At 40.6% G+C, this 12288-nt stretch overlaps 1 protein-coding gene across 8 annotated transcripts in view; it reads left to right on the top strand.

The window, feature by feature from the left end:
* Positions 1-8432, top strand: part of KCNT1 (potassium sodium-activated channel subfamily T member 1) — a 324143-nt gene extending 315711 nt beyond the window's left edge. For all 8 annotated transcript variants that reach the window (XM_073640228.1, XM_073640229.1, XM_073640231.1 and 5 more), the window contains 2 exons: positions 3061-3145; positions 4487-8432. In XM_073640228.1, the coding sequence (XP_073496329.1) occupies positions 3061-3145; positions 4487-4610 (209 nt within the window). In that variant the 3' untranslated portion in view covers positions 4611-8432. The remainder of the gene's footprint in view (positions 1-3060; positions 3146-4486) is intronic.
* The last annotated feature ends 3856 nt before the right edge of the window (positions 8433-12288 follow it).

Here is a 12288-nt window from a genome sequence, read left to right as displayed (position 1 = left end):
CCTTTTCCATCCACAGGCGTCACCAAGGCTGCGTTTTTTTCCTAGACCATTATACAAAGTCATTGTATATGATCCCTAATGGCAAATGCAACGGTCCTGAACGCAATCATGCTAGATGTAGCAGAGCTGAATGTGTCATGTACCTGTGAAGATGAGGAGAATGCCCTGAAGAACAATATTCTTTGCTGATATCTTATTGCATCTTTATAGAGGTTTTGGTTTTTCTGACGCAAATACTTGTATAGTCATGGAGTGAGAGGGATGGTTTGCGTTAAAAAAAGGGTTATTTCCATCTTCATAGATGAATATTGACGGATAGTGCTGGTAAAAACAAGCACTTTTGCAATTTACTGCTTAGTAAAATTTGCAGCCGTTCTTGAGATATTAAAACTTTTCTTTTGTTTACAGCTCGTTGTCTAGGAGACCGACCACTGCTGCCGTATGGCTTATAAGTACTGCACTGAAACTGCACAGGATCAGGAGGTAACCGTGCGCTCCAGTGATCCTGGCCAGCTTCAAATCAGTGCTTACAGGCTCAATAGAAAAGAGCTTGTAAGCACTGCACATGTTCTACAGTCTAGCAGCGGTGGTCTGTTTTCAATGCCAACAAGCTGTAAACAAAAGAAAAGTTAATGCAAAAACAGCTGAAAATTGTAATAAGCAGTAAGTTACAAAATTGTAATAAGCAGTAAGTTACAAAATTGATTGTATGTACAAGTGCTATCTGACAATAACCATTTACAAATATGGGAATATCCCTTTAAATGTGTCACTGGGGTAATTAGTATAACTTACTAAAACACTTGTGTTAGCAAAAATCCACGGCTGTGTCTGTTTCATCATATTACTGGGTCCTGGCTTCTGCTTGTCACAAGAGACAGTTTTATGTATCTGCCTGTTACCCAGGCTGTGTGTTGAAGTGGCTGGCTACTTACTCATTTTAATAGCCAACCCAGCTTCCTTCATCACAGATGATAATTAGATAATGAAGGGAGCTGGCTTAGCTATTGAAATGATGGATGACAGGCCAACATAGAAAATATTGTGCGGTGTCAAGCAGAAGCCGGAAGTATAGTAGTTGGAACCAATAGTAAAACGACATCATTGGATCTTTGCAAATGCAAGTTCTCTAGTAAGTGATGTAGAATTGCAGCGGGGGCACATTAAGGCGGGGGGGCTACACGGCGACTGGTCATTCAACATTCAGATTGTAGTGTCGCATCTAATGAGTTCTACCATGACTCACGCACTGCTCGCTCACACCATAGAGTGAAGCCTAAGTCACATGAGACGTGGCCATTTTTTTGTGCAACTCAAAGTCTTGTGATGACCAGTCGCACTGATGTTTTTGGATGAGCAATGTGTTTGAGAACTGCTGTCACCATATAGCTCCAACCTTAAAGGGACCCCCGCCTTCAGCCGACTGTCCCAGGTCTTACTCCCGGCATCCCCTACCAGTCTGGCATTTTCCCCATCTATACTGCACATAAATAATGCCGGTCTGATAACGATTTATACAGCCTTTCTTCTGATGTGTGGTCATTTATATCTGATCGCTGTTTTCCAGACCTTTGTGTTTGCTATGGGGGAACGCCGACCTGTGACATTCAGTAATCTCCCTATTCGGCCATGCTCAGCGTGGGTAATGTTGGGACTTGCAGTAATCGGCCTGGTATTTCTCCTGATCACTGAACCTTGAATTCATTCTCCATTTCATTTCTTATCTACAATGTGGCCTGTGAGCTGAGAGCAAGAAATCCGCCATTAATCTTCTCTCTGAGGTTATTCCTTCCCTACAGACTGCTGCTCCCATAGATGTCCCCGGACCTCCCCCTTACCTTACAGCCTGTGAATGGAGCGCCATGTTTTCTTTCCTACAGCTCGCCTTATCATTATAACCTGTATTTATTGTAGGTAGCGGGATTCTTCCTGATGCAAATAATTTACAAGTTGTGGTTTTTGACCAAATTTTTCCAAAATCTGGAAAAAATAAAATGTGCCTAAACCTTAAAAAGAACCTGTCACGTTGTAAAGTCCGATCTGTGGACAGCAGGGTCTAGAGCAGGGGAAGCCGAGCAGAATGATATAAGGATTTGTTGGAAAAGGTTCAGTAGAACTTGTATTTTATTCATTGAAATCCCTGGCGTTTGCATGTAGGAGTCCAGTGGGCGGGCCTATTCATGAGTCCAGTGGGCGGTCCTACTAATGATTGACAGCTGTCTCTCTATACAGGTAAGACTGTCAGGACCACCCACTGGACTGGATGTATACAAACATAAGAGATTTCAATGAAAATGCAAGCTTTACTGAACGTTTTTCCACAAAATAATATCAATACCGTGTTCAACATGACAGGTTCTCACAGTGCAATACAGGACAGAGTCTTCTATGTCGGCACATGATCAGAGCATTGTGTTAGGGGGCTGGCTGAATGACTTATCAGTTGCTAAACCAGCCCCTTTCTCTGTTATGGGCACTGAAGATGATAACTGAGAAGTGGGCTCTGCTGGCCGTCAGGTTCTGATATGTTTTCTGTCGCTGGACACATTAGCATAGTCAACTACGCTAACGTGTCCGGAAGCAAAGACGGACAGCGGAGGCCAAGTTTCCTATTTTGGACTCAGTTTGCCTCACTAAAGTCAATAGCTCTGTTGGAGGAACGTCTGAAAACCATTTTACATGGAAGCCCCTGAAGTTCTCATTGTGCGAAACGGCCTTGTGCACAATTCTATCCTAGGTGATTTTTCTTTTCCACCAATTATTATTCTTTGCATAACCAAAAATGCTTTTTTTTTTACTAATTTCTCACTTTCCATGTGATATCATTAAAAAGAACCCCCCCCATTGTTTACTTTATGGTCCATGTGATGGACACAGGCTTACGGCTCGTTACAACATACGTCTCCTGTAATGAACCATTCAGCTCTGTGATCATCTTCATTTGCTGAGCGTTATGGGGAATGTAATGGAGAAAGCTTACCTCTCTGGTAACACGATAAAACCCAGAGTAGAGCGATGACGCCCAGTGTGACTTTACCCATCTTCCTTTACTTTTAACAGACGAGATGAACGATCACCAGAACACCCTGTCCTACGTCCTTATTAATCCCCCGCCGGACACACGGCTGGAACCCAATGACATTGTGTAAGTACTGTGCACCTTAAAAGAATTAAAAAAATAATAACAAAAAAATTATTAAAGTTTATGAAAGTTTTAAAATGCAAAAAAAAAAATCTCAGTGGCAGCGATAATGAGATTTCTCAAAGCTTCATCTGCACATTGCGGAAAGAATAGGAAAGTGCATATGGTCATTCAATATACTCGATGCTCCTCTCCCCTGACCTCATCTGTCGGGCGAGAGTCATCGGCCCCCATACAAATTCTGGTCTAGTCATGCCAAATTCAGCCAACTATAACCCTTTAATGACCATTGACATACATTTCTTTTTTGTCACATGCAGGACGTTTGGCGCAGACTCAGGAACCGAGCCCACCCCATACTGGCTGTGTTATACCGCTGGCATCTGCCCGTAACAGCAGCGAGAAAAGCTAGCTCTGATTGCTGCTGTTTAACCATTTAAATGGCCCGCTTAAATCGCACCTTCCCCACAAAGCAGTCGCAGGGAGCCAACAGGTTACCTTGGCAGCCAGAGACCAGCTGAAGTCCCCCATAGCTGCCATCTTAGTTGTCCTATGAAGCATATGGGTGACCTTCATAGAAGAATGGCAATTACACTATATACTGCCATATATTTGTATTGCAGTATGTAGTATAAGCGATCTAATGATCCCTAAGGGGGATTAAAAAATGAAGTAGAGATTAAGAAAAAAAAAAGTTTTAAAAAATAAACTATATAAAAGTTTAAATAGCCCGCCCCCTGGGTCCATAAAAGTTAAATCTAGTGCTAGAAAGAGAGAGAAAAAGAAATTGGAAGGCCAAAATTGCCTCACTGCATAGAAAAATGAGATAAAAAAAACTTGTCATAACCCAAAAATAGCATGAATAAAAACTACAGCACAGCTCACAAAAAATAAGCCCCCCATAGCTGCATTAACAGAAAAAACAAGTGTTACGGGTCTCAGAAGACAGCGGCAAAACAATTTTTCCTTTTTTTTTAAACCAATGAAATATTTAAAAAAAAACTAAACTATACAAGTTTGGTATCACTGTACCCATCCTGACCTGGAGAATGATTTTTCCAGGTTGTTTTTAGTGCACAATAAAATGGCAGAAAAACAAAACTAAACCTACAATAGCAGAATTGTGTTTTTTTTTCAGTATGTCATGAAATTGTTTTCAGTACATGATATAGTAAAATAAATGGTGTCATTCAAAAATACAACTCGTCCCACATGGACAATGGATGAATAGAAAAGTTATACCTCTTGGACGAAGAGTTACAAAAAAATGTAAAATTTGGGAAGGGGTCAACTTTCTGTGGGATCAGCAGTTTTTGTGACTTATAGATGATTTCCCCCCCTCAGGTATCTCATCAGATCGGACCCTTTAGCTCACGTGGCCAATGATTCCCAAAGCCGGAAAAGCAGCAATAGTTACAAGACCGAACAAACGGGAAACCCGGAGACGAGGGATGAGACGCAGCTATGAGAACAAGCCTGACTCATGGACTCGGTGCCGCATGGTTCGTATGAGCAGCCAGGCTCACACCATGAGTCAAAGGGAGCTGGACTTTATCAAAAGACTTTGGAAGATTCCCAATGGTCTTCACTGCCAACGACAAAGAGGTCCCTCATTCCCCAAATCATAGAGAACCTGCAGCATGGATGTATGGGAAACTTGATTAAAAATCTTTTTTCTTTTGTATTAAGTAACATTTAACCATTGGGTTCAGTCCCCGAACTACAGCACCGCGACAGATGAAAAGTTTTTATTATTTCAAAAACTTTTCCAAAAAGTTCTGAACTCAATGCCACCATATCCTCTGTACTGATTGCACTAGACATGTCCAAATCAAAAAAATGGGTTGCACAGGACCGACCCAAGCATCTAACCGGACCTTCCTCCTGGTCATTTTTTTTTTTTCTGGAATGAAAGAAAAAAAGTTTGTAGTTTTTTGCAAACATTTAGAAATTTATAGAAATGTATCTACAAGGCAGTAACCTGAAAATATATGTATAGTATTGCTACTTACGTATGGGACAAGCCTATAGGGGCCAAGTACTAATGCATTTGAATAAACCCCACCCCTTACTTGATAGCCCCGCCTACTATATTAGCAGTACTGTCCCTTTAAGATCTAGTAATATTTTATTTTTAGGCGAGATATGGGATAACCCACAGTTCCCTACGTTCTGACCACGTATAACCCATAGAATGGTGCTATGTGCCTTATTCCAGCCAAACATTTGGAGCCACATATCCATATGTGCCAATTTTTGAATGATTTTTTTTCCCATCTTTATATCAATAAAATTATATTTTTCCTCCTTTTCAATCTTAAAACGCCTAAAAAAAACAAAAGCACAGAAATCAGGAAAACAAGGTGACGCCGGGTGAGTAAAAGAGGAGTGTGCTGCGGAGGAGGTGTTACTTTGTATTCACCCGAATTAAATATGGCCGTTTTTTTATCCTTTATATGGGAATATCGATGTTTTTGGCTTTTGTACATATCATCATAGAAATATCATGGTGTCTGGGTGCTTGTAAGATAATTGTAATCATTTTTTATTTTTTTTTAGAACCGTACCAGTATTACTTACTCAAGTATGTGACGAGAAAAGAAAAAAAAACCCGGCTTCGTACAATTCGCCACCCACATTATCGCTATGGTGCATTCATAGTGGAAAATGAATTTCACAAAAAGGATTATACATTTTCTATTATTTAGTGTTTACAGCTCCTATAAAGTTCTAATGTGTCACCGTGGTAACAGACTACAAACAAAACTGTGTGTAGTCTGATCCTACACTCATATGTTGGGATGCAGTGGCCAATGTGAAAGTGACAAGATTACTCATTTTTGTTTTTTTTTAATGAAAACTAGGGCTGCGTAAGAGCTGTATACATAAAAGGGTTTTTAATCACGACTTTCATTATTGCTTCATGTTTACTTATGCCACAGACTCCATTATCCATTATATCTATAAGGGTGAGCATAGCCCATCATCAATATTAAATTATCATTGCCACTAACCATAAACAGTCATCTACAGATAAGCCGATAATGATTTATGGTCAGGTATTAGAAGAGAATAAATCAGCTTAATTGAAAAAAGAAAGGATAAAAAAATGCACAGATCTTATGTCACTCTTGAGCACCATTTAATTTTATGCATATGTTTAATAGGTATAAGATACAATTCTGTCTGTCTGCAGCCACCACTAGAGGGAGCTCTTTACATCCAGAATTATTATTGCATGCTATGAGAGCTGTAAGCTCCCCCTAGTGGTGGCTGAGCAGACAGAACAGTAATTCTACAGACATCTCAGAACAATGATAATATTTTATAGAAGTGGATTCATTACCTCACTCGCCCTGTTGCACATCAAACGCCTTATCCGAGGGAGCGATCCTTAAAAATAAATTGCACTGAACAAAGATTATGCAATTATGAATTTATGCATTAAAACAACTTATTAGTACAGTAGTAATAGAAACCGCTGATTGACATTATTATCAGACTATTCACAACCAGGTTCACAATCAAGCACCCATCATCCTGTCTGCTTTAGTAACTAATTGCATTCCTCAGAAAACAGTATTTTTTTTTCTTAGATCTCAACGTTGTACCGATCCTCTATTATTCCTCCTGAAAATGTAGGAATACATTGACACCATTTCCCTTGTCAATAGTTGTCGGTGCTGATTACAGTATGTAGGGGCACATGCCCCCTTTAACAAGGTGATTGGTAATTTATTCATACATTTCCAGGAGGAATTACAGAGGGATCACCTAATGCAGATTTTTATTTTTTTTTATTTAGAAAGCATGCTCCAGAATTATTTATTAGGGAATACAATTATCTACTAAAAAAGGGTGCAGAGGACGGATAGACTTTGTACTGCAAGCTTTCTCTATAGGATTTATTTGTAATGCTTAGTTCTATACTCATATAATAAAATCATATATTAATTTCTCATCTGAAAGTACAGAAAAGAGCTGTAAAAAGAAAACTGCTGCGCTGCTCCAGCAACCAATCAGAAGTGTGCTATAAGTTTTGTGACCTCAGCTGCATTCTGATTGGTCGGTATGGGTGACGATGGTACAAACTTTCTTAACACATAAGATTTTATCAAAACTTTGGTACAGAACATTGCAACCTTAAATAATTAGTCTAATTTACAAAACTAAGTAACATGTAATAGTTTTCTGCATATTCCATTACTCTGTTCCAGATCTATATCATGTAGTCGTATCGGCAATTAACAATCTAACATTGAGTTTGTCATTTGTACTTTGTCTTCAATTTTTCATGTAAATTCATTTTATTTCGAGACCACGTTCACCTTTCTATCGTATTTATTGTTCTGGGTATATTCAACATTGAGAAACATGGCAATTCTCCCCAAAAAAATTTTGACTGACTACCGCCTACCGTTTTGGGTCTACAGCTCCCATGTAGATCTATGTGTTTCCACAGTCACAGACTACGGAACAAAACCCTGTGTAGTCCGATCCTTTGGTAAAAGTCCCTTTCATCTGCCCCTCCCCCTCCATTTCTTACAAACCTATCAAAACAAGGAAAATGTTGGAATGGAGCGTTTGACCGCAGGGATCAGACTACAAAGGGTTTTGTTTGTAGTCTGTTACCATGGAAACCATAGGAAATTTTTTTTTTATATATATATAGTCAAATCCTATTGTGAAATTACCATATTTTACAACAAAAATGAAATAAAAGTTGTACATAAAATCTGGGATTGGAGAATAAAAACCATAAAAAAGCACAACGAAAAAAAAATCAACGTAAAAAACCCATATGCGTTTGTTTTTTTTACTGCTGACGCGTGTATATCAATTTCAGTTTTTATTTTACTAGAGATTAAAGCAAGGCGCTCACAGGTTGTCAGTTTATGTATCTTTATTTTATTTTTTTTTCATTCGACCCCATCTTATTCCTTACTAATGCCACTTTCAGATCAGTATATTAGGAGGGGAAATTGTCCCAGCAGATTGGGTCATTGGACCTGCTGTCGGGCTAGGACCTGCCTCTATAATATAACCTACAGAAATCCAGAGCGGTTTATTGCCTTGGTCTTTCCTAGAAGGTAAAAAAAGAAATCAATAAACGACCCCACAATAGAGTATAACATAGCATGTATTTTTTCTAACCTCTGACAGAATGCTATTTTGTGACATGACGGACAGGATTGGAGAGGAGATTATTTTGTACAGTTTTTCTCTTTATATCGGTTCTATGTAAACGAGAGTATTACAATAAAGATGCTGCATGCAGCCTTATTACAAAGTCTTGTGTTATTGAGTCTAAGAAACCTTTTCATTTATCTGATCAGAGAAATCGGATTTTTTTCCTCCACTCAGGATATGTGCCCACGTAGCAGATTTGATGCAGAGCGTTTTTGTCTCTCTCTGGCAGAAAAAAACGTATGCAGATTTACATGCAGATTTACATGCGTTTTTTCTGCCAGAGAGAAGCGTTTTTTTCAGCGTTTTCGCATGCGTTTTTTCAAGCAGTTTTCCAGGCGATTTTGAGCATCACTTTGAAAAGTGCTTGACAAGTTGGTCACACAATATAAATCCATGCAACCGGCATGGATTTATAATGTGTGAACAACTGATGCTTTAAATGCAGCATCTATAGTAAAAAAAAAAGAGAATTAAAACGTTAAAAATAAAAAAAAACCTGTATACTCACCTCTCCGGTCTCCTCCCGGCGGCGATCCTGCGATCCTCTCTCTTCGTTGTCCCGCAGTGTACTGTCAGGACGTGCGGTGACGTCATTTAGTCAGCTGATGGTCACGCGACCATCACCTGACCGCCGACGTCAGCGGTTGCGTGACCATCAGGTGACTAAATGACGTCACCGCAGGTCCTGACAGTACACCGCGGGACGCCAAGGAGAGAGGACGTGGCCGGGAGCAGACCGGGGGCCGCCGGAGAGGTGAATATATACAGGTTTTGTTTATTTTTAACTTTTTTATTTAGTCTCCTCTTCATCCCTGGTACCACACGCACCGCGATTACGCTGCAAATTCGCGGCCATTGAAAAATTGAAACGCAGCAAATCCACATATACCTGCAGGTTTGCTGCGTTTCAATGTTCCTCAATGGCCGCGAATTTGCAGCGTAATCGCGGTAGAAATGGTCATGCCACTTTTTGCAACGTAATGCAAATTCGGCGCGCAAATTAGCGCATCATGTGCACAGCACATCCCAATTCACATTGCTTTGCATGGCAGACTGTTTTTCAAGCGTTTTCGCAGCCGTAAAAACGCTACGTGGGCACGTGGCCTCAGAAGCCACTTTTCCTTTTCCCCCACCCCTCTGCCTCCTGAACTTGTCATCCACTCTGAAACATGATAAAAATCCATCTTGGTCAAAAGTAGAAGGTACTACCAGGCTCACTGAGGGATCAGGTTACAGATGTTGTTCTTAAGGGGTAGAGCAGACAAAGCTGCAGCTTTCTAGTCATTTTTTGTCTTACTCTAGAGCTGGATTCACAGTTATACTACATAGTATTACTATACAACCTCCTTCATGTCCTGTTTTCCAGTAAATCTTTTATCTCACTCCAGAGCTGGATTCACAGCTACACTGCTCAATACTGCTGTGAAATGTCCTCCATTCTGCTGCTGCTGTTTCTGAATGTGTTAAATAGAGACAGGGGAGCAGGAGTCTCTCATGTCTTTGTGTGCTATATATAGGAGACATCATAACTGTCACGCACAGTGTAGGTAAGACAAAGTGCAACACAAAGGGATGAGGGGAAGGGAGCCCAGACACTAGGGAAAGGGGGAGTGGAGACCTCTAGGCTGATCTAATATCACCCTGTCTCCCCTACAATCCCTAAATTGGTTCCTCACCAATCGCCGAACAGGAAACCTAAGCCATGGATATGGAAGAGGGGGATGAGCACTGGTCAGTTCCCACTAAAGACAACAATGGAGACAAACACAGGGGGAGAAACTTAGCTTGAGCAGACTTCAGAGAGATTACACCAAATGTCCTCCAAGACACCAGAGAGGAAGCTAGCCGACTGCAATGGCTCCAAGCCTTCACAAGGGAACATGTGAATATCACCGGTGCCTCCCTGTAGTAAACAATGTATTTAAACACCCAGGCCAGGGTGTCAATCAGAGCAGGAGGGAGATAGCAACTGGGTCCTAAAGTAAGACAGATTTAAGAAGGCGTTTGCGATGCCAAACGAAGAGATCTTCTGCAGCCAACTGCAGAGCGATTGTCTGTCACATCTGACACACCCGTGACAATAACATTTAGCTTCCACCCACTAGCTCAGAGACAACTGATAATTAGAAATATAGAGTTTACAGTTCAGAAAGCTGGTGAAAAATGCAGTATATAAGTCATATCATGGTCAAAAAGAGCATTATGACAGCATATTTAAAAATGTCATTCTCCACCCCATTGACACTGTACTTGACATAACAGTGTATGATCTTTACTGTTTTCATATGCACTGTCTAGTGAAATATTACTGCTGATTATGGATCCTACACGTTTACCAATGTGCACAGCAGCTCAGTGTAGTAAGAAGGCAACATGCAGATTTTTTTTTATAACGTGATCACTCTGGTAAGAAGTAACTTACCCGTTTGCCACAGTGGCATGTCATCCTGGTGATTAGCGGCTGGCATTCCTGGCTGTGGCTTGCTAGTCAAAAAGGAAGAGTCAGATACCGGGAGGTAAAAACCCACAGCCAAAACTCACATAGCACAGCAGCTATGGGGGGCATTTAATAAAACGATACAGGTTCAGCCGCTTGCTTCCAGATACAGAGCGTGGATTGGCATGGCTGAGCTGCAACACTATACAGCCCACATACAAGAGCGACGCTGCTTCTGAAGGAAAGCAGCCATGTTTTTCGATCCTCATACAAAACAAAAAAATGGACGGACCTCCAATGAGGCGAGTTTGACTGAGCTGCAGTACCACACACAACCTGTGGACAGGTGTGGTGCTGTACCTGGAAAAAAGAAGCCATGTTTTTTTGTTTCTTTACTACCCCTTTACAACAAAAAAAACCCATCCTACATCGTATTCAAGTGCTTCATAGTAAGAAAAATAAAATCTTTCAACAGCAGCTTGCTTATGGATATGTATCAGGTTGGGGTTTCTTTTCTTTTTTTCAATACTGGTTATACCACAAAGATCCCGGGTATGCCAGCATTTACCACGTACCATAGCTCTAAAAAGATTGTCTCAAAGGAATTTGGGCATCATAACATTGGATTCCTTGCTTGAGGCCCTTCAAACCAGAATGGAGAGACTCTCTAATCTGCAGGGGGGAGGAAGGTAACGTCCTTCGAAAGTGCTGTCTTCTTCTCTAAGACAAGCCTTTCATTATTTGTTTCTTTAGAAGGGAACTTCACTTCTAACAAACTTTGCATAAATCAATAGTACAAGTGAATCTAAGAAACTTTGTAATAACTCTTATCAGAGAAATCTGTTTTCTTTCTGCACTTATGAGCCAGGTCTCTTCCCCACTTACTCCAGAAAAAAATAACAGCCCAACTCAGTCATTCTCAAGACAAAGATGGACTGCCAGCTGAGCGATGGATCAGATTACAGTTCCTATAAAAGAAGGGGAGGAGTGGAGTATGAAAATAAGCAGCGCAAGACAAAGAAAGATTGTGCTGAGCTTTGTAACAAGTCTTTTACCTCACCACAGAGCTGGATGCACATCTGCACTGCTCTGTCCGGCTACATAATTTCCTCCATTCTGCTGCTGCTTCTGCCGGTGTGTGCCAACTACGGAATGAAGAGCAGGAATCCATCTTTTTGTGTGCCGTGTATGGCAGACATCATAGCAGCTTGCCTCCTCCCACCAGTTCAGTTAATTGCAAATAAAGAGATAGAGCCTGCTGAGTGGAAAACTGGTGAAAATGCAGGAAGTGAGTCATAACGGCCAGGAATGGTGTTATTCCTCATGTACACACACGGGACAGCTTATTCTTTAAAGTTACTAGAAAGTACCCTCTAGCCTTTAAGCGTGTGTTTTTTATAGCCATTAATTTGCGGTCCGTAATTGACATTTCAATGGATAAAGCATTTGAAAAATCTATTGTCTCTTTTCTTTTTGTACATTTATTCACTTACAACAAATTGGTGATCATTAACAGAAG

This window comes from Phyllobates terribilis, unplaced genomic scaffold (assembly GCF_046119375.1).
Source record: "Phyllobates terribilis strain yellow unplaced genomic scaffold, ASM4611937v1 Scaffold_7__3_contigs__length_470593459, whole genome shotgun sequence".
Taxonomy (NCBI): domain Eukaryota; kingdom Metazoa; phylum Chordata; class Amphibia; order Anura; family Dendrobatidae; genus Phyllobates; species Phyllobates terribilis.
The sequence above is the reverse complement of the archived record's forward strand: the minus strand, read 5'-3'. Positions and strand labels throughout refer to the sequence as shown.